The following is a 20,978-nucleotide window of genomic DNA, read 5'->3' as shown; positions in this document are numbered from 1 at the left end:
TTTTATTTAATCATTACTTTATTAGTATATGCTCATGGATTTTAATTTTTATTTTATTAAATTGATTGTATTATCTGTTAGTATCCTAATAACACAATCCCCTCAGCCATGGTTTTTAGGTTTTGTCAGATATATTATTCATTATCTTGAAAAAACAAGTAGTAAAACATTGAATAATCAAGTAGAAAAAGACTATTAAATTGAAAACAATATAAGAAATTATTTTCAGATATACAAAGTGCCCTGTAGACCCGAGCCTACAAATGCTACTATTGCCAATGTTTCCCTAGAGCTTTGGACATGATTTCTCTTAATTTGAGGTTTATATGAAAGACTAAATTCTTTGTATATCTGAACCACACATTCTTTGAATTACCAAAGGCCCTAGCTATTTAACCTGAATAAATTACTATCACCTTTGCTTTTTAAGCTTCCTAGGAAGGTTATTCATTGTCTTCGATGGTTTGTGTTCAGAAAGATCCAGGAAGTACAAATATAAGAAATTTAAGCTGCAAATACAACGGGAAATAGAGGCAGTAATATTAATAGGGCAGACCAGGTATCTCCCGTGAGATTTTCTGTATCTAAGGAATGAATAATGATTTACACTTTAAGTAGTTTGGAGAACTCTTTTACCAATTGTTTTGAAGAATAAAGTTTTCTCTTGAGGTTTTGAATTCAATCAAGAAGAACCTGCATGAACATCTTGTTTCTATTATACTCTGTCACCTGAAAGCATCTTTTCTTCTTTTACGTTTTTTTTCTTTGATTCTCTCAATCTTCATTTACTTCTAATTTAAAAAATGGATTTTCAAGCCAAGATGAAACATTGTATATTAAGAATTGGCAGGTTAAAAAGGATGCATTTGAAGTGGGAAAAAGTCATTCCATTGGTATGAACAGCTTCATTTAAGATGGCCATGCCATAAGAAAAGGGTTACTGCTATATAACAAAGATCCCTGGTTTACTCAGTAGACAGGAATCCATTTGTACTTTTTTGTCCCTTTGAAGGCATTGTACATCATAGACATTGCCATTAGTATTTAAATATGTCTTTGATGATGGCAATCCTGAGTGAACATCATATACAGTCTTTTTAGTGATTATAAATGCTGCATGGAAGATAGGAAATCTCAATAATATTTTGAGTTCCTTACCTGCAAAGATTCTGAACTCACATATAATCAACCCCATGTCTGGACCTAAACACGAGAAAATAAAAAGAACAAGTTTTACTAATGGAAACCTAGGCTTATTAGGGAAACCTCTAGGTCATCAATCTGTGGCTAATTTAGAATTGCTTTAATCCTGAAAATCTACTTCAGAAAATTAAACCCATCATATAAGAATGCTGTCAATTTAGATGTTATAATAATTCAGCCTGTTACTCTTTGCTTAGGTTGGACATCTATGAGTAGGGAAGATGTCTAGACTTCCATTCCCCATCACCACCCCTACTCCCATATAAGGATCCCATATCCTAAAGTACTTTGTAGTTTATTTTTCTCAAAGTAGCCAGTCTACCTACAAATCATCATTACCATACATCACCAGCTAAACTGTTATAAGTTTAGATTTGATCAGCTCAAGATGGTGGAGTAGGAGGACATGGAGCTCACCTCCCCCCACAAACACATCAGAAAATTATCTAGAGCGTCCCCCCACAACTAGGGCGCCTGCTCACCGCTGGTGGGGGACTCTGATGCCCAAGGAGATGGGAGGAACCCCAAAGTGAACCGGCGACTTGCGGGATCTTGGCTCACGAGCCCGGGGTCAGGTGGAAGCTCCTGCAGTGGGAGCTCTGAGTCCGAACCACTGGACTAACAGAGAACCTCAGACCTCTGGGAATATTCATCGGAGTGACGTCTCATGGAGTTCCTCATCACACCACCAAGACCCAGCTCTACGCAATAGCCTACAAACTCCAGTGGTGGAAGCCTCAGGCCAAACAACCAGAAAGACAGGAACACAATCCCACTCATTAAAAAAAAAAAAAAAGAAAAATGAGACGGCAAAAAATATGTCACAGATGAAGGAGCAAGGTAAAAACCACCAAGGCCAAATAAATGAAGAGGAAATAGGCAATCTACCTGAAAAATAATTCAGAGTAATGATAGTAAAGATGATCCAGAATCTTGGAAGTAGAATGGAGGCCCAGATTGAGAAAATACAAGAAATGTTTAACAAAGATCTAGAAGAACTAAAGAACAAAGAAACAGAGATGAACAACACAATAACTGAAATGAAAAATGCACTAGGAGGAATCAACAATAAGGCAGAAGAACGAATAAGTGAGCTGGAAGACAAAATAGTGGAAATAACTGCCAAGGAGCAGAATAAAGAAAAAAGAATGAAAAGAAATGAGGACAGTCTCACAGATATCTGGGACAACATTAAATGCACCAACATTCAAATTATAGGGATCCCAGAAGAAGAAGAGAAAAAGAGTCTGAGAAAATATATGAAGAGATTATAGTGGAAAACTTCCTAACATGGGAAAAGAAGTAGTCACCCAAGTCCAGGAAGCACAGAGAGTCCCATACAGGATAAACCCTAGAAAAAAACACACCAAGACACACATTAATCAAACTAACAAATTAAATTCAAAGAAAATTATTAAAAGCAGCAAGGGAAGAACAAAAAATAACATACAAAGGAATCCCCATAAAGTTATCAGCTGATTTTACGGTGGAAACTCTGCAGGCCAGAAGGGAGTGGCACGATATGCTTAAAGTGATGAAAGAGAAAAACCTACAACCAAGATGACTCTACCCAGCAAAGATCTCATTCAGATTCAGTGGGGAAGTCGAAAGCTTTTCAGACAAGGAGAAGCTAAGAGAATTCAGCACCACTAAACCAGCTTTACAACAAATGCTAAAAAAACTTCTCTCCGCAGGAAACACAAGAGAAGAAAAAGACCCATAAAAACAAACCCAAAGCAATTAAGAAAATGGTAATAGGAACATACATATTGATAATAACCTTGAATGTAAATGGATTAAGTGCCCCAACCAAAAGACACAGACTGGCTGAATGCAAAAACAAGACCCATATATGTGCTGTCTACAGGAGACCCACTTCAGACCTACGGACACATACAGACTGAAAGTGAGGGGATGGAAAAAGTATTCCATGCAAATGGAAATCAAAAAAAAAGCTGGAGTAGCAATACTCATATCAGATAAAATAGACTTTAAAATAAAGGCTGTTACAAGAGATAAGGAAGGACACTACATAATGATCAAAGGATCAAGCCAAGAAGATACAGCAATTATAAATGTTTATTCACCCAACATAGGAGCACCTCAATACATAAGGCAAATGCTAACAACCATGAAAGGAGAAATCGATAGTAACACAATTATAGTAGGGGACTTTAACACCCCACTTACACCAATGGACAGATCATCCAAACAGAAAATAAATGAGGAAACACAAGCTTTAAATGACACAATAGACCAAATAGATCTAATTGATATTTATAGAACATTCCATCCAAAAGTGGCAGAATACACTTTCTTCTCAAGTGCACATAGAACATTCTCCAGGATAGATCACATCTTGGGTCACAAATCAAGCCTCAGAAAATTTAAGAAAATTGAAGTCATATCAAGCATCTTTTCTGACCACAGTGCTATGAGATTGGAAATCAATTATAGGAAAAAAACTGTAAAAAACACAAATACATGGAGGCTAAACAGTGCACTACTAAATAACCAAGAGATCACTGAAGAAATCAAAGAAGAAATTTTAAAATACATAGAAACAAATGACAGTGGAAACACAGCCACCCAAAACCTATGGGACACAGCAAAAGCAGTTCTAAGAGGGAAGTTTATAGCAATACAATCTCACCTCAAGAAACAAGAAAAATCTCAAATAAACAATCTAATCCTACACTTAAAACAACTAGAGAAAAAAGAACAAAGAAAACCCAAAGTCAGTAGAAGGAAAGAAATCATAAAGATCAGAGCAGAAATAAATGAAATAGAAACGAAGAAAACAATAGCAAGGTCAATAAAACTAAAAGCTGGTCCTTTGAGAAGATAAACAAAATTGACAAACCCTTAGCCAGATTCATCAAGAAAAAAGGGAGAGAAACTAGCACACCACTGTAAAGCAGTTGTACTCCAATAAAGATGTTAAAAAAAAGAAAAGAAAAAAAATGGAGAGGACGCAAATCAATAAAATTAGAAATGAAAAAGGAACAATCACAATTGACACTGCAGAAATACAGAGGATTATAAGAAACTACTACAAACAACCATATGCCAATAAAATGGACAACCATGAAAAAATGGACAAATTCTTGGAAAGGTACAATTTTCCAAGACCGAACCAGGAAGAATTAGAAAATATAAACAGACCTATCACAAGCACTGAAATTGAAACCATAATTAAAAATCATCCAACAAACAAAAGTCCAGGACCAGATGGCTTCACAGGAGAATTCTATCAAACATTTAGAGAAGAGCTAACACCAATCCTTCTCAAACTCTTCCAAAAAACTGCAGAGGGAGAAACACTCCCAAATTCATTCTATGAAGCCACCATCACCCTGATACCAAAACCAGAAAAAGATATCACAAAAAAAGAAAATTATAGAACAATATCACTGATGAACATAGATGCAAAAATCGTGAACAAAATACTAGCAAACAGAATCCAACAACACATTAAAAGAATCATACACCATAATCAAGTGGGCTTTATCCCAGGGATGCAAGGATTCTTCAATATACACAAATCAATCAATGTGATAAACCACATTAACAAATTAAGGAATAAAAACCATATGATCGGGCTTCCCTGGTGGCGCAGTGGTTGAGAGTCTGCCTGCCAGTGCAGGGGACATGGGTTCGAGCCCTGGTCTGGGAAGATCCCACATGCCACGGAGCGACTGGGCCCGTGAGCCACAGCTGCTGAGCCTGTGCGTCTGGAGCCTGTGCTCTGCAATGGGAGAGGCCGCGACAGTGAGAGGCCCGCGCACCGCAATGAGGAGTGGCTCCTGCTCGCTGCAACTGGAGAAAGCCCTCGCACAGAAATGAAGACCCAACACAGCCAAAAATAAATATAAATTAATTAATTTAAAAAAAAAAGGTTTAAAAAAATGTGATCATCTCAATAGATTCAGAAAAAGCTTTTGACAAAATTCAACACCCATTTATGATACAAACACTCCAGAAAATGGGCATAGAGGAAACCTACCTCAAAATAATAAAGGCCATATATGACAAACCTACAGCAAGCAACATACTCAATTGTGAAAAACTGAAAGCGTTTCCGTTAATATCAGCAACAAGACAAGGATGTCCACTCTCACCACTCTTATTCAACATAGTTTTGGAAGTCATAGCCACAGCAATCAGAGAAGAAAAAGCAGTAAAAGGAATACACATTGGAAAAAAAGAAGTAAAATTGTCAGTGTTTGCTGACGATAGACATTCCAAAAGATGCCACCCGAAAACTACTAGAACTAATGAGTGAATTTGGTAAGGTTGCAGGATACAAAATTAATGCACAGACATCTCTGGCATTCCTATACACCAACAACAAAAAATCAGAAAGAAATTAAGGAAACACTCCCATTTACCATTGCAACAAAAAGAATAAAATACCTAGGAATAAACCTGCCTAAGGAGGCGAAAGACTTGTACTCAAAACTATAAACACTGATGAAAGAAATCAAAGATGACATAAACAGATGGAGAAATATACCATGTTCTTGGATTGGAAGAATCAATACTGTGAAAATGACTATACTACCCAAAGCAATCTACAGGTTCAATGCAATACCTTCAAACTACCAATGGCATTCTTCACAGTTTTAGAACAAAAAATTTTACAATTCATATAGAAACACAAAAGACCCCGAATAGCCAAAGGAATCTTGAGAAAGAAAAATGGAGTTGGAGGAATCAGGCTCCCTGACTTCAAACTATACCACAAAGCTACAGTAATCAAGACACTATGATACTGGCACAAAAACAGAAATACAAATCAATGGTGAAGAATAGAATGCCCAGAGATAAACCCACGTACATATGGGCACCTAATTTACGACAAAGCAGACAAGAACATACAGTGGAGAAAAGACAGCCTCCTCAATAAGTGGTGCTGGGAAAACCGGACAGCTACATGTAAAAGAATGAAATTAGAACACTATCTAACACCATACACAAAAATAAACTCCAAATGGATTAAAGACTTAAATGTAAGACCAGACACTATAAAACTCTTAGTGGAAAACATAGGAAAAACACTCTTTGACATAAACCGCAGCAAGATCTTTTTTGACCCACCTCCTAGAGTAACAGAAATAAACACAAAAATAAACAAATGGAACTTAAAAGCTTTTGCACAGCAAAAGAAACCATAAACAAGACAAAAAGGCAACCCTCAGAATGGGAGAAAATATTTGCAAATGAAACAACAGACAAAGGATTAATCTCCAAAATATTCAAACAGCTCATGGAGCTCAATATCAAAAAAACAAACAATCCAGTTAAAAAATGGGCAGAATAACTAAATAGACTTTTCACCAAGGAAGACATACAGGTGGCGAAGAGACACATGAAAAGATGCTCAACATCACTAATTACTAGAGAAATGCAAATCAAAACTACAATGAGGTATCACCTCATGCCAGTCAGAATGGCCATTATCAAAAAAATCTAGGAACAATAAATGCTGGAAAGGGTGTGGTGAAAAGCGAACCCCCCTGCACTGTTGGTGAGAATGTAAATTGATACAACCACTATGGAAAACAGTATGGAGGTTCCTTAAAAAACTAAAAATAGAACTACCGTATGACCCAGCAATCCCACTACTGGGCATATACCCTGAGAAAACCATAATTCAAAAAGAGACATGTACCACAATGTTCACTGCAGCACTATTTACAATAGCCAGGACATGGAACCAATCTAAATGTCCATTGACAGAAGAATGGATAAAGAAGATGTGGCGCATATATACAATGGAATATTACTCGGCCATAAAAGGAAAGGAAATTGAGTTATTTGTAGTGAGGTGGATGGACCTAGGGTCTGTCATACGGAGTTTAGTAAGTCAGAAAGAGAAAAACAAATACCGTATGTTAACACATATATATGGAATCTAAAAAAAAAAAAAAAAATGGTACCGACGAACCCAGTTGCAGGGCAGCAATAGAGGTAGACATAGAAAATGGACTTGAGGACATGGGGTGGGAGGGCGAAGCTGAGGCGAAGTGAGAGTAGTATCGACATATATACACTACCAAATGTAAAATAGTTGGCTGGTGGGGAGCAGCAGCATAGCAGAGGGAGATTGGCTCAATGCTTTGCAATGACCTAGAGGGGTGGGATAGGGACGATGGGAGGGAGGCTCAAGAGGGAGGGGATACGGGGCCTTGTGTACGCATATGGCTGATTCGCTTTGTTGTACAGTAGAAACTAACACAGTATTGTGAAGCAGTTATACTTCAATAAAGATATATTTTTAAAAACTATTATAAGTTTAAGTAAATATTTCTTTGAACACAATAATCTTCGCAGTAGGACACATATTTCCATATGTTTGTTAGTTTTGTTTTGTTTTATATTGGGTTGACCAAAAGGTTAGTTTGGTTTTTTCCATAAGATGGCTGTAGTAGGGCTTAGTTGTCTTTAACTTCATTTGAAACAATTTTGTTAGATTGTATTGTGACAGCTGTCATTATCAGCATGCATTTAAAAAAAGACTTACCAAAATTAGTGAATTTTTGTGTAGCCATTTTAATACTGAAGATGGAAGAAAACAACATTTTCAGCATATTAGGCTTTTTTATTTCAAGAAAGGTAAAAACGCAACTGAAACCAGAAAAAAAGATTTGTGCAGTGTATGGAGAAGGTGCTGTGACTGATGGAACATGTCAAAAGTGGTTTGAGAAGTTTTGCACTGGAGATTTCTCGCTGGACGATGCTCCATGGTTGGGTAGACCACTTGAACTTGATAGCGATCAAATCGAGACTTTCATTGAAAACAATCAACATTATACCATGTGGGAGATAGCCGACATACTCAAAATATCCAAATCAAGCACTGAAAATCATTTGCACAAACTTGGTTATGTTAATCACTTTGATGTTTGGGTTCCACGTAAATTAAGCAAATAAAACCTTCTTGGCCGTATTTCCTCACGCAATTCTCTACTTAAACGTAGCAAAAACATTTCATTTTTAAAACAAATTGTGACAGGCTATGAAAAGTGGATACTGTTCAATAATGTGTAATGGAAGAGATTGTGGGGCAAGCTAAATGAACCACCACCAACCACACCAAAGGCCAGTCTTCATCCGAAGAAGGAGATGTTGTGTATATGGTGGGAGTCCTCTATTATGAGCTTTTCCCAGAAAACCTAATGATTAATTGCAACAAGTACTGCTCCCAGTTAGACCCACTGAAAGCAGCACTCGACGAAAAGCGTCCAGAATTAGTCAACAGAAAATGCATAATCTTCCATCAGGATAACACAAGACCACATGTTTCTTTGATGACCAGGAAAAAACTGTTAGAGCTTGGCTGGGAAGTTCTGATCCATCTGCCGTATTCACCAGACATTACACCTTCAGATTTCCATTTATTTCGGTCTTTACAAAATTCTCTTAATGAGAAATATTTCAATTCTCTGGAAGACTGTAAAAGGCACCTGGAACAGTTCTTTGCTCAAAAAGATAAAAAGTTTTGGGACGAAGGAATTATGAAGTTGCCTGAATAATGGCAGAGGGTTGTGGAACAAAACAGTGAATATGCAGTTCAATAAAGTTCTTGGTGAAAATGAAAAGTATGTCTTTTATTTTTACTTAAAAACCAAAGGAACTTTTTGGCCAACCCAGTAGTTTACCTAAATTGAATGGAGCTAGTACCGTCACAGATTATCTTTGTGACTGTTGGTATTCATTTGTAAGGTAGTCATCAGAATATGTTTGTGGCCGGGAAATAGCTTTTGCTTTATAGGAAAAACTGTATCCAAATTTTGGGTATTTTCTCTGTCCAAAACCCCATCTTCCTTCTGTTATAACCTTCTTACTTTTTAAAAATTATTCTTTCCTTCCTTTCCTACTTCTTTGTAAATGGATTTTATGGACCACTCAATGAAAACTGGCTGCTAGGCTATAACTCATCTGGCCTTCAGAGACAAAAGTGCATACTTTTTTTCCCCAATTTTTTTCTCTTCTATCAGATTTCTATGCTGAGCTCAGAATCAAGAAGAGGGCTGGGGTGTGGGGGAGAACATTTCATGGTGCGTTTTCCTGTCTGAGTCAGTTCTTCAGTCGCCCAGGACTGTTAGAAGTGCTTTGGGGTTGTAACTTGCAAAATAGGAGAAGTCAGAGACAAGTATTCTTAAATTTTGTGAAGCTTTCATTTTAAAGCTTCTTGTCAGTCACTGGTGTCAACATCAAAAAATAGTTGAATTTTTTTTTTTAATGGAAACAGAAGAAGGAAACATAACTATTTGCTTATGAGATTTATTTTGGAAACGTATGCCTTCTAAAAATGGGCCTCCCCATGCCAGCCCATGGGAGGCCTGCATAAGAGCCCCTGAGCTATACATGTGAGTGCTGTGCATCCTCAGCCTGTGCCTCCAGCTGCCAGTGGCTCTGTGTGTGTGTCCCTGGTGCTGCCCCTCAAGCATGGCTTATCCACTTTTGATCTGAAAGTGAGAGTACTGCATCACCTAGATCAATGGTTTTCAAACTTATTTTAGCTACAGTCTTTTGTTAAATGGAATCTTACATGGTCACATAGTCATCCTACATGTGGTGAGAGATACAACAGAACTAGGTATGTTAATGTTATATAATAATTCTATTTACATAAAAAGAGCAGCTATTAATTATTAGAAAAATGCAAATCAAAACTACAATGAGGTATTACCTCACACCAGTCAGAATGGCCATCATTAAAAAGCCTACCAATAATAAATGCTGGAGAGGGTGTGGAGAAAAAGGAACCCAGCTACACTCTTGGTAGGAATGTAAATTGGTGCAGCCACTGTGGAGAACAGTATGGAAGTTCCTTAAAAAACTAAAAATAAGAGTTACCATATGATCCTGCAATCCCACTTCTGGGTGTATATCCAGAGAAAACTCTAATTCAAAAAGATACATGTGCTCCAGTGTTCACTGCAGCACTGTTTACAATAGCAAAGACATGGAAGCAACCTAAATGTTCATCGACAGATGAATGGATAAAGAAGATGTTGTGTGTGTGTGTGTGTGTATATATACACACACACACACACACACACACACACACACACACACACGGAATACTATTCAGCCATAAAAAGGAATGAAATAATGCCATTTGCAGCAACATGGATGGACCAAGAGATGATTGTACTAAGTGAAGTAAGCCAGACAAAAACAAATATCATATGTTATCACTTCTTTGTGGAATCTAAAAATATTATACAAATAAACTTACTTACAGAACAGAAATAGACTCACAGACACAGAAAACAAACTTATAGTTACCAAAAGGGATAGTGGCGGGGGGGATAAATTGGGAGTTTGGGGTTAACATATACACAGTACTGTATATAAAATAGGTAAACAACAAGGACCTACTGTATAGCACAGGGAACTATACTCAGTATCTTGTAATAACCTATAATGGAAAAGAATCTGAAATAGAATTATATATATTCTTAGCTGTACACTTGAAACTAACACAACATTGTAAATTATACTTCAATTTTTAAAAAGAGCAGCTATTATCTATATCATTTTATTCTTGTGTGTAGAAGGTAGCAATACTGTTTTTCTCATATTTACACAACTAAGTTAGCCCTTCTTTATTGGTGAAGTAGCTATTTCTACTATGTGACCGTGGGTGGGTCTTGAGTGGGAAGAAGCCACCTGACACATAGAAGGTGCTCAGTGAACACTTGTTGAGAACACACACATACACACACACACACAGACACACATATCTGCTAATGTGCCAGAGAATTAAAATACTCCTCCTTTGAGACATTTCTTTCAGTTAATTTATTTTATATCCAGAAAGCCCCTGTGATAACATGCAAATAGTTTAGTGAGGGACCAATATTAACCCATTAGCATCAAAGTTTGGATTATTTATCTAGCACTCTGGATTATTTATCTGTCACTTTGTGACAGAGAGTTTATAAATATGAAAGGACCTAGAGAAGCAAAGGGCAGAACAGGAGGCGCCACTTTGAATCTTCCTTCCCAACTTTTAGCTTTGTTTGAAGGATTTGCTATTCATTCATACCTCAAGTATTTATTCAGTACCTACTGTAAGTATAAGGAAAGCATTGCTCTAAAAATAGCAAAAGATACACAGATGAATAAGATATAGGTTCTGCCTTCAAGGAGTTTATGATAGACTAGCATAGGTAAGACAAATATTTAAATGTCTATAACATTAGATAGAAAGTGGTAGGTGCCATAAGAAAGATATAAAAAAGGTACAAAATTATTTTAAAGACAGGAAAGATTTTTCCAGGCTGGTGGAAATTGATGTGCAATTTCCAATTTAAAATATCAATCTCTATAGTTAGAGAACCATCCGGTGGTTTACTGTCCTCCTGCTCTTATTTTTTTATTCACTTACACGTCTTTCCTTTCTGCTGAGCTGAAACATTCTTCAAGGCAGAGTGTATCTTACTCTGTGTATACCAAGTGTGTAACTGTGCCTGGCTCATAAAATGCACTCAATAAATATTTGTTGAATGGATGTGTGTATCACTGATAATCAAACTTGCTTTCTTATAAAGTGCAATTTTCTCCTCAGAAACCAAACATTTTAAAAGCACAGCTTTTATAAGATTGTACACAATTTTCACCATAAAGAAAGTAAAGAATATCTTAGAAAAGATCAGATCTGAGATCTATAAACCCGAATAAAAGGGTTTATAGAAACACCTATCTATCATTCTCTTCAGTTACACTGGTTGTGACAATATGTATTTATTGATATTTAATGACGTAGCAGGGACTGCAGTGAAAGTGAGTTATGAATAAATTTACATTTCAATTATAGGTAAATGATAAATCATACATAATCCTTCTTTAAGTGTTCACCTTAAAGTAGAAAACATTTTACATATTTAGCACTAAATAATCTCTAAGGTCTTCAGGCTTTGAAAATTTTGTAATTTTGTGATTACCCATGGGTGAGAAATAAGTATAAGCATATTGTATGTCTTTTTCTTTGACTGCTTATGACAATGTCATTTGTCTTAGAATGAAAACTCTTTGGGACAGTTCCTGTAAGTCAGTTCAGTGAATATGTCTGAAGCAGCTGCTGGGGTTTGGGTAGGAGGACTAAATTTAATAAATTGCAGTGACCAGGAACTTACAGACTACAGAGGGATATATACAATCATTATAAGGTGGATTAAAGAAATAGGAGCTTATTTGTCTCACATATCAAAAGTCTGGAGGCAGGCAGTCCAGGGCTTGTACAGCAGCTCAGTATTGTCATCAGAGACTCGGCCTCTTTTTCTTCTCGTGTTTCCAATACTTACGTGTGGGTTTCTATCCTCATGGTTGAAAAATGGCTACGGCACCTCCCAGTATCTAGCCATGCTCTCCTCTTAAAGCTTTATCTCTTTATCTTTTTATTTGTAGTAGGGAGCCTGCCCCAGGGACTTCTTCCTACATCTCACTGGCCAGAACTATATCATATGGCCAGTCTTAGCTGAAAGGTGGGTACGGAAGAAGGGAATTGTGGATATCAGTTACAATAGCCAAGCAACAGTGTTTGCAGTTACTCCTTTTATGTTTACCCTTTGGGCCAAGTTGTTTATGCGTGGGCCAAGTTGTTTATTGTGGTCTAAGAAGTTCCTTTTTGTCATTAAATGATTCATTTATTAAGTCAACAACTATTTATTTTTTATTGCCTAATATGTGCCAGATACTATTCTAGGTATTGGGGATGACAACAGTGAATAAAAAAGACAAAGTTGCTGCTGTCATGGAGCTTACATTCTACTAAGAAGGTTATAAACAAATAAGTATAAATATATATTATAGGTATATAGATATCAATATATATGTGTATATGTGTGTGTATATATGTGTATATGTGTGTATATATATATTTTTTTTTTCCATGAAGAAAAGTAAAGTAGGGTAAGGAGAATAGAGAGTGATGGTAGGTAATATTCTATATAGGATGTTTAACAAAGGCCTCTGATTAGGTGATACTTTAGCAAAGACCTGAGAGAAATGAGGGATGAATGGAACCATAATATCTGGGAAAGAATGGTCCAAGTAGAGGAAATGGCAAGTATGAAGACCCTAAAGAGAGATGTATTTGGCATCCTCAGGCAAGGAACCAGTTTGGCTAGAGCACACTGAATAAGGGTGAAATGATAGGAGAAGAGAACAGTGTAGGCTATAATATGTTGGGCTTTGAGGGCCATAGCAAAGATTTTACTCTGAGTGAAATGGAAAGTCATGGAGAGTTGTGAGCAGAGATTAGCACAATTCAACTTACAGTTTAAAAGGAGCATTGTAACTACTGTGTGGAGAATAAACTGTAATGGGATGAGGATAGAAGGAAGGAGACAAGTTAGGACACTATTCAATTTCCCAGGAAATAAATGATGGTTCCAATTATTGTAATAATTGCAGAGATGGTGAGTAATGATCAGATTCTAGAGACATTTTAATGGTAGTTTAGATATGGTTCTGACAAAAATAGAAGAATCAAAGATGTCACCAAGGTTTTGGATTAATAACTGAGTGAGTAAAGTTTCTATTTACTGAGATGGGAATTGCAAGAGAATAAGACATCGTGCAGGTAGGTTAGGAGGGTGGGGAATCAAGAGTTTGATTTTGAACATGTTAAGTTTGAATTGCCTGTTGCACATTCAAGTGCATATTTGATGATTTATAAGCTTGTAGATATACGCTGTTATCCACCAGCTATTTGGATGACATATAAGTCTAGAGGTGAAGGTAGAGGTTGGGGTTGGACATATAAAATTAGGGGGTTTAGTGTATGGGTGGTATTAATGCCATGAGACTAGATAAGGTTACATAGGGAGTGAGTAAATAATAATATTTTTCTATGTTTTTAGAAGAAAGAAAATTTCCTATGATATTCTAAATAAATTCAAGTTTGTATATTTCATTTCACTAACTAGCTCATTAAGTGTTCAAACTTCAGTATAGTAGTTAAGGACGTGGACTCTAAAGCCTGGCTACCTAGGTTTGAATCCTGGCTCTTCAGTTTCTAGCTTTGCGATTTAGGCCAAGATATGTAAACCTCTTTTTCCTCATCTGTAATAAAGGATAATAATGATGGCTCCCTTTAGGTTGTTGTGAAGATTAATTAGAATAGTGCCATGACACATAGTTAAGCACTCAAAAAGGATTAGCCAATATCATCATTAAATTTCACCAACTTTTGATACATGATGTAACATTACTAACTTGATTTAATGTTCCACCAAAGCAGGCTATATTTTGGAAGCAGGAAAAAGTTTCTCACCTTGTAATCTTCATTTCTGGACACATGAAATTGAGAATTGTTGATATTTATAAGCCTTTCCCACTTTATAATCAGTGTTTCAGCATCATATTCTTAGTTAATTGTCTTCTTGTTTAGGTCACAGTGCTGTTGATATCACCAAGGTGGCTAGAAGACACCGCATGTCTCCTTTTCCTCTAACATCTATGGACAAAGCCTTTATCACAGTCCTGGAGATGACTCCGGTGCTTGGGACAGAAATCATCAACTACCGAGGTACTGTTATATTTGCCCATTGCCTTTTATTTTCATTTTTCTCCAAATAAGATTCATCTAACACTAATACACAGTTTTCCTGAAAGAGAAATGTTATTAATCATTACTGCAATTATTATCATCTTCCTTTTTGCTTCTTATTTCTACTCAACTCTAAGATCAATCTTAATGGTATACAGAGTAAAATACCCATAAAGCTTCCTTTACATAAAGAAAAAAAAAAAAAAAGGAAAAAAAAGGAGAAAGTCAACAGTGTTTCTCCTGTTCATCAAAATACCAGTACTCTAAAGAAAGGGCTGTCAGCACTGAGTGAGAAAAATAGTTGACTGTGAGTCTGCCTTATGTTCTTTCTGACAGAAATGGGAGATAACTAATGTGTCTTGTAATTATTTTCATTTGTGGAAATCATGTTTTTAAATGTAAAATGTAAATACTACGTTAATTTATCTATGGATCACTGAGCAACCAGTCTGATCTCAGTTTTTCTGCTTCATATATCTTCTCATTTTCTGCTCTTAGTTTAGTAGTACATTGAGACCAGCTTGTGGAAAGATAATGGAAGGGTAGTTTTCCCCAGTGTTTTCAGTTTTTAATCAACTACTTCCCTTTCTAAAAATTCAGTTCAGGTGCAATCTGAATAAAATGTAGTTTCTTAATTGTTTTTGTTATACAGATAAAAACAATACAAAAGGATTGCTTTTACAAATAAAGGACTTTATTCACAGATCATAAAATATTCAGATTTCAATGAACATTAGAGAGCATCTATACAGACACCGTAATTTTTTTTTTTTTTTTTCACACACACACACTGTATTTTATTTTTACAAGAGATAAATAGACTGACACCAAGCATTGTACATGGATGACCACAACAAAAACAACAATGATTGCAATTACCAAACATGAAACACACTCATACTATGTCATAATATTGACATTCAGTCCAGTAATCCTCCACTGTAACAGCTCCTTTACTTTGCAGTGAAAATTGATTTGTATATTCTTTGCCTCTGAGTCCTTGTGGGATTTTTTTTTTTTTTTAATTCAGACAGAAAGTCACAAAAATTATACTCATCCTCATCAGTTCACTCAGTCCCATGTAATTAATTGTTTTTTTTCATCTTGATCTTTTGTTAGCACTTTTATGAGTTCATCAGTTTTTCATCAGAGTTCTGAAAATGCTTATTCATTCAGTTCAGCAGTACAGTCAGTTACCAGAAACCTGTACTTGTCAGAGTCCTTTCCATGAATTTCTTGAAGATGAAACCCTTTTATAGGAACATATTTGCAAAATCATCAGAGTACACCCAGAACTGTCTGTAAATGACAAAAGACTTAAAAATGACCACGGTAAAAGATTTGATGAAAGTTCATAATAATGCAGTTGACAAGAAAATTAGTTATTTCTGAGATATACATTTTAAAGTAATAACTAGGATTATTACTTATAACATTATACCAGAACATATAAGATTTTTAGAAATTTCATGTAATGTCTGAAACATTTATATTAACATATTTCCATACATATTTCCATACAAATACAAATATAAGATTTTTAGAAATTTCATGTAATGTCTGAAACATTTATATTAACATATTTCCATACATATTTCCATACAAATATAAGATTTTTAGGAATTTCATGTAATGTCTGAAACATTTATATTAACATATTTCCGTACAAATAACCCAATGAAAGTTTAGTATTAGTTGTTTTGTTTGTTTTTTTATACTGCAGGTTCTTATTAGGCATCAATTTTATACATATCAGTGTATACATGTCAATCCCAATCGCCCAATTCAGCACACCACCATCCCCACCTCACCGCAGTTTTCCCCCCTTGGTGTCCATATGTCCATTCTCTACATCTGTGTCTCAACTTCTGCCCTGCAAACTGGCTCATCTGTACCATTTTTCTAGGTTCCACATACATGCATTAATATATGATATTTGTTTTTCTCTTTCTGACTTACTTCACTCTGTATGACAGTCTCTAGATCCATCCACGTCTCAACAAATGACTCAATTTCGTTCCTTTTTATGGCTGAGTAATATTCCATTGTATATATGTACCACATCTTCTTTATCCATTCGTCTGTTGATGGGCATTTACGTTGCTTCCATGACCTGGCTATTGTAAATAGTGCTGCAATGAACATTCGGGTGCATGTGTCTTTTTGAATTACGGTTTTCTCTGGGTATATGCCCAGTAGTGGGATTGCTGGGTCATATGGTAATTCTATTTTTAGTTTTTTAAGGAACCTCCATATTGTTCTCCAGAGTGGCTGTATCAATTTACATTCCCACCAACAGTGCAAGAGGGTTCCCTTTTCTCCACACCCTCTCCAGCATTTGTTGTTTGTAGATTTTCTGATGATCCTCATTCTAACAGGAGTGAGGTGATACCTCATTGTAGTTTTGATTTGCATTTCTCTAATAATTAGTGATGTTGAGCAGCTTTTCATGTGCTTCGTGGCCGTCTGTATGTCTTCTTTGGAGAAATGTCTATTTAGGTCTTCTGCCCATTTTTGGATTGGGGTGTTTGTTTCTTTGATATTGAGCTGAATGAGCTGTTTATATATTTTGGAGATTAATCCTTTGTCCGTTGATTCATTTGCAAATATTTTCTCCCATTCTGAGGGTTGTCTTTTCGTCTTGTTTATGGTTTCCTTTGCTGTGCAAAAGCTTTGAAGTTTCATTAGGTCCCACTTGTTTATTTTTGTTTTTATTTCCATTACTCTAGGAGGTGGATCAAAAAAGATCTTGCTGTGATTTATGTCAAAGAGTGTTCTTCCTATGTTTTCCTCTAAGAGTTTTATAGTGTCCAGTCTTATATTTAGGTCTCTAATCCATTTTGAGTTTATTTTTGTGTATGGTGTTAGGGAGTATTCTAATTTCATTCTTTTACATGTAGCTGTCCAGTTTTCCCAGCACCACTTATTGAAGAGACTGTCTTTTCTCCATTGTATATCTTTGCCTCCTTTGTCATAGATTAGTAGACCATAGGTGCGTGGGTTAATCTCTGGGCTTTCTATCTTGTTCCATTGATCTAGACACCGTAATTTTTCTACAAGAAAACTCAAACTCAGAACAGCAGAAAAGCAATAGGATTAAGACCGAAGACTTAACATTCTTGGGAATTCCCTTGCAGTCCAGTGGTTAGGGCTTGGTGCTTTCATGGCGGTGGCCCGGCTTCAATACCTGTTCCGGGAGCTAATATCCCGCAAGCTGCGTGGCACGGCCAAAAAAGAAAAAAAAAGAAAAAACGACTTAACATTCTTATTTTTACTACATAATAGTGCTCTTCTTCCAGTGTTAAAATATAAAAAACAATAGTAGATAAAGTAACAAATTATGTTAAAATTAAAAGGCCTAAAACTAGTGAAATATTAAATGCCAAACTCTAGCTCTTTGATCCCTGACCCGACTTAGACAAAAATTATTTTTACATAACTTACACCTATGCTACATCTTTGACTTACATTCTTTTAGATATGTATATCATTAGGTTTAAACCTTTTCTTTTGTTTTTGTTTTATTCCTCATTAAAGGAAAGATAATAAAACTGACTAGAGTGGAGAGTTAGCAATTAACTGCATAATTTCAGAAATTTTAATGAAATAGGTTTCTTTCTATTATTAAGTGCAGATATTTAGATATTTATATGTCAAGCGACAGTTAGACATCTTCAGAAAATATGAATGTAAAAATAAGTTGAAAAAATTTACGTGTTACAAAAATAAGTTAACCATCCCTGGCCTCTTGTAATATCAGGGTAGTTTCTCTTAACATCAGTCCTTAGAAAAATCTCACTGTGATGCCAAGTCACATTTAGACAGAAATTCCAGTCCTTTTAAGGAAAAAACAGAACTGGAAATGGCCATTTCTATTTCTCCTCTAGAAAAAAAAAAATACTGTCAGGTGGATTCTCTTTTCCTTTCATGTGCTTGTTTCCCCTTCATTTGTTCATCAAATCAGTTGTCACTCATAAGTAAGCAAACTCTTCATGGATGGTTAACTTCTTGTCAAGTGTTTCCATGCATGATGATGAAAAATAATAGTTAGGTTTGCATTCAACCTTTGAGTTGGATCAAACTCGATTTGTAATGCAAAAGAGCATTATAATTAAACCTCCTAGGCACTTTAATTAGTTGTTTAGAAAACAACACCATATATAGAAACATAATTCAATTTGTTCAACAATTATCTATTAAAAATCTAAATTCCAGGTACCATGTTAAGTCCAGATAATGCAAAGATCAATAAAATAAAACCCCACCCCATGCATCTCACTGTGTAGTGCAGGAGAGGGACAGATAAACAATGTGGTACATTTTCTCCTTTACTGGCTCTTTTGTAAGCTTGCCTTCCTTTGTAATTCCTTGAATATGAACTTTCTTTAGAGTGTTTGTCTCTGACCCTTTTCAGATCTTACACATTCACTTCAGATAACCTCATACGTGCCAGTTGTTTCAAGTACCAACTATTAAGTGATTTCTAAATCTGTATCTTTGCCCAGACCTTGCCTGAGCTCCAAACTCTTACAACAAATGTATACCTGCTGCTAGTAAATTTAACATGACCAATATTAAACTTATTTTCTTTACTTCTACAATACTCATTTCCTCTACGTCCTCTTGAATCTGTCCCTTGTTTGCCATCCCCACTGCTATCATTTTAATTTAGGTCTTTATTATTAACTTCCTGGATTATTGTAAAGGCTTCCCTCCCCCAATTAGCATCTTTACATCCATTTTCCAATTTCATACCAAAGTAATCTGTTCAAATTTGATATTAACGTTCCTGCATACAACTCTTCAGTAGTATTCCTCATAACCTCCAGATAAAATTCAAACTCCTTGATATGTCATTAAGGCCCTTTATAATTGGCCACTATGTATTCTTTCTTTTCTGACTTTATTGAGGCATTATTACTAAATTAAAATTGTGTATATTTAGGGTATACAACATGATGATTTAATATACATATACATTGTGAAATAATTACCATAATCAAGCTAATTAATACATCTACCACTTTATAGTTACTCTGTGTATGTGTGTGTATGGTGAGAATACTTAAGATTTACTCTTTTAGCAAATTTCAAGTATACAATACAGCATTATTAACTACAGTCACCATGCTGTACTTTAGATACCCAGAATTTATTCATCTTATAAATGAAAGTTTATACCCTTTGACCAACATCTCCCCATCTTGCCAGTACATGTTTTTTAAGATTAAGCTTAAGAAGCTCTCCTCCATGAAGACATTTCTGGTGTCCACTTCTCCCTTTCCCTAGCTGGGTTAAGTATCCTTCCTCCATGTCCCCATAGCACTTTGTTCATTTGTTTTATAATAGAAATGACTGACATATTTGATCACTCTCTCTTATAAATGCCCTAATAAACAACATGGGTATAAAAAGCTGAGTGATCTAAATGTGAATCACTATAAATTGAATTTTGAGTCATATGTGGCCTGTAATTCTCTTACTCAAGATAAGCGATTTCTCCCCAGAAAAAAGATTAGAAACTCATTCTCACTATACTTTAAATGTTATCTTTTCCAAGGATGTTTGCATTTTAATGAGCAAACCTTCATAGTTCATTTTGATTTCAACTAGATGCACCTCTAACTATTGAATTTCATAGGGGTGAGGAGGACTGAAAGGCCTTCACAGTTCTCTGAAATCCCAAATATTTTGCCTCTGCAAATACTCTGACACCTACAGTTACAGAAACCTGTAGAGGAAAGCCCATGTTTCCTAAGAGAGATCCAGAACCACTGAATCTATGAGGCAGTTTGCTACTGTAGGATCTCTAAAATTACTTTTTATATGTCTGTGAAGGTTCAACAATAATCCCAGAAAACTAAGAATAAATCATGTATACAGAAGTGCTGGTAGTGATGCTCTCAAGGTCATATATTTAGGGTAACTCTGTGAAGGAATGTTACAATATAATATATTAAATACTTATAATATTACAATAAGAAGGTAACTTGGAGATCAGGTAGTCTCTCTTACTTTAAAGACAAAGGAATTTAGGACCAAAGAGGTGTAATAATGTTCTTAGAGTTAGACAAATTGTTATGATTAAAAACAGCTAGAACCTAGGATTCTTGACTCCTAGTCTACTGTTCATTCCATTATAGCAGAATACATCTCAAATCAGTATGAAAATTATTCTTCTAAAGTAAGTGCCTAGATGTGTAAA

The 20,978-nt window shown here is 35.6% G+C and overlaps 1 protein-coding gene across 12 annotated transcripts in view; it reads left to right on the top strand.

Annotated features, from left to right (window-relative positions):
• The window catches only part of GPHN (gephyrin), a 638,461-nt gene that overhangs the window by 480,255 nt on the left and 137,228 nt on the right, over positions 1 to 20,978 (top strand). For all 12 annotated transcript variants that reach the window (XM_082451600.1, XM_082451601.1, XM_082451602.1 and 9 more), the window contains one exon: positions 14,615 to 14,752. In XM_082451600.1, coding sequence (XP_082307726.1) covers positions 14,615 to 14,752 — 138 coding nt within the window. The remainder of the gene's footprint in view (positions 1 to 14,614; positions 14,753 to 20,978) is intronic.

The sequence above is a fragment of the Balaenoptera physalus genome (assembly GCF_965194825.1).
Source record: "Balaenoptera physalus genome assembly, chromosome: 2".
NCBI lineage: Eukaryota > Metazoa > Chordata > Mammalia > Artiodactyla > Balaenopteridae > Balaenoptera > Balaenoptera physalus.
This window is presented reverse-complemented; position numbering and strand designations above follow the sequence as displayed.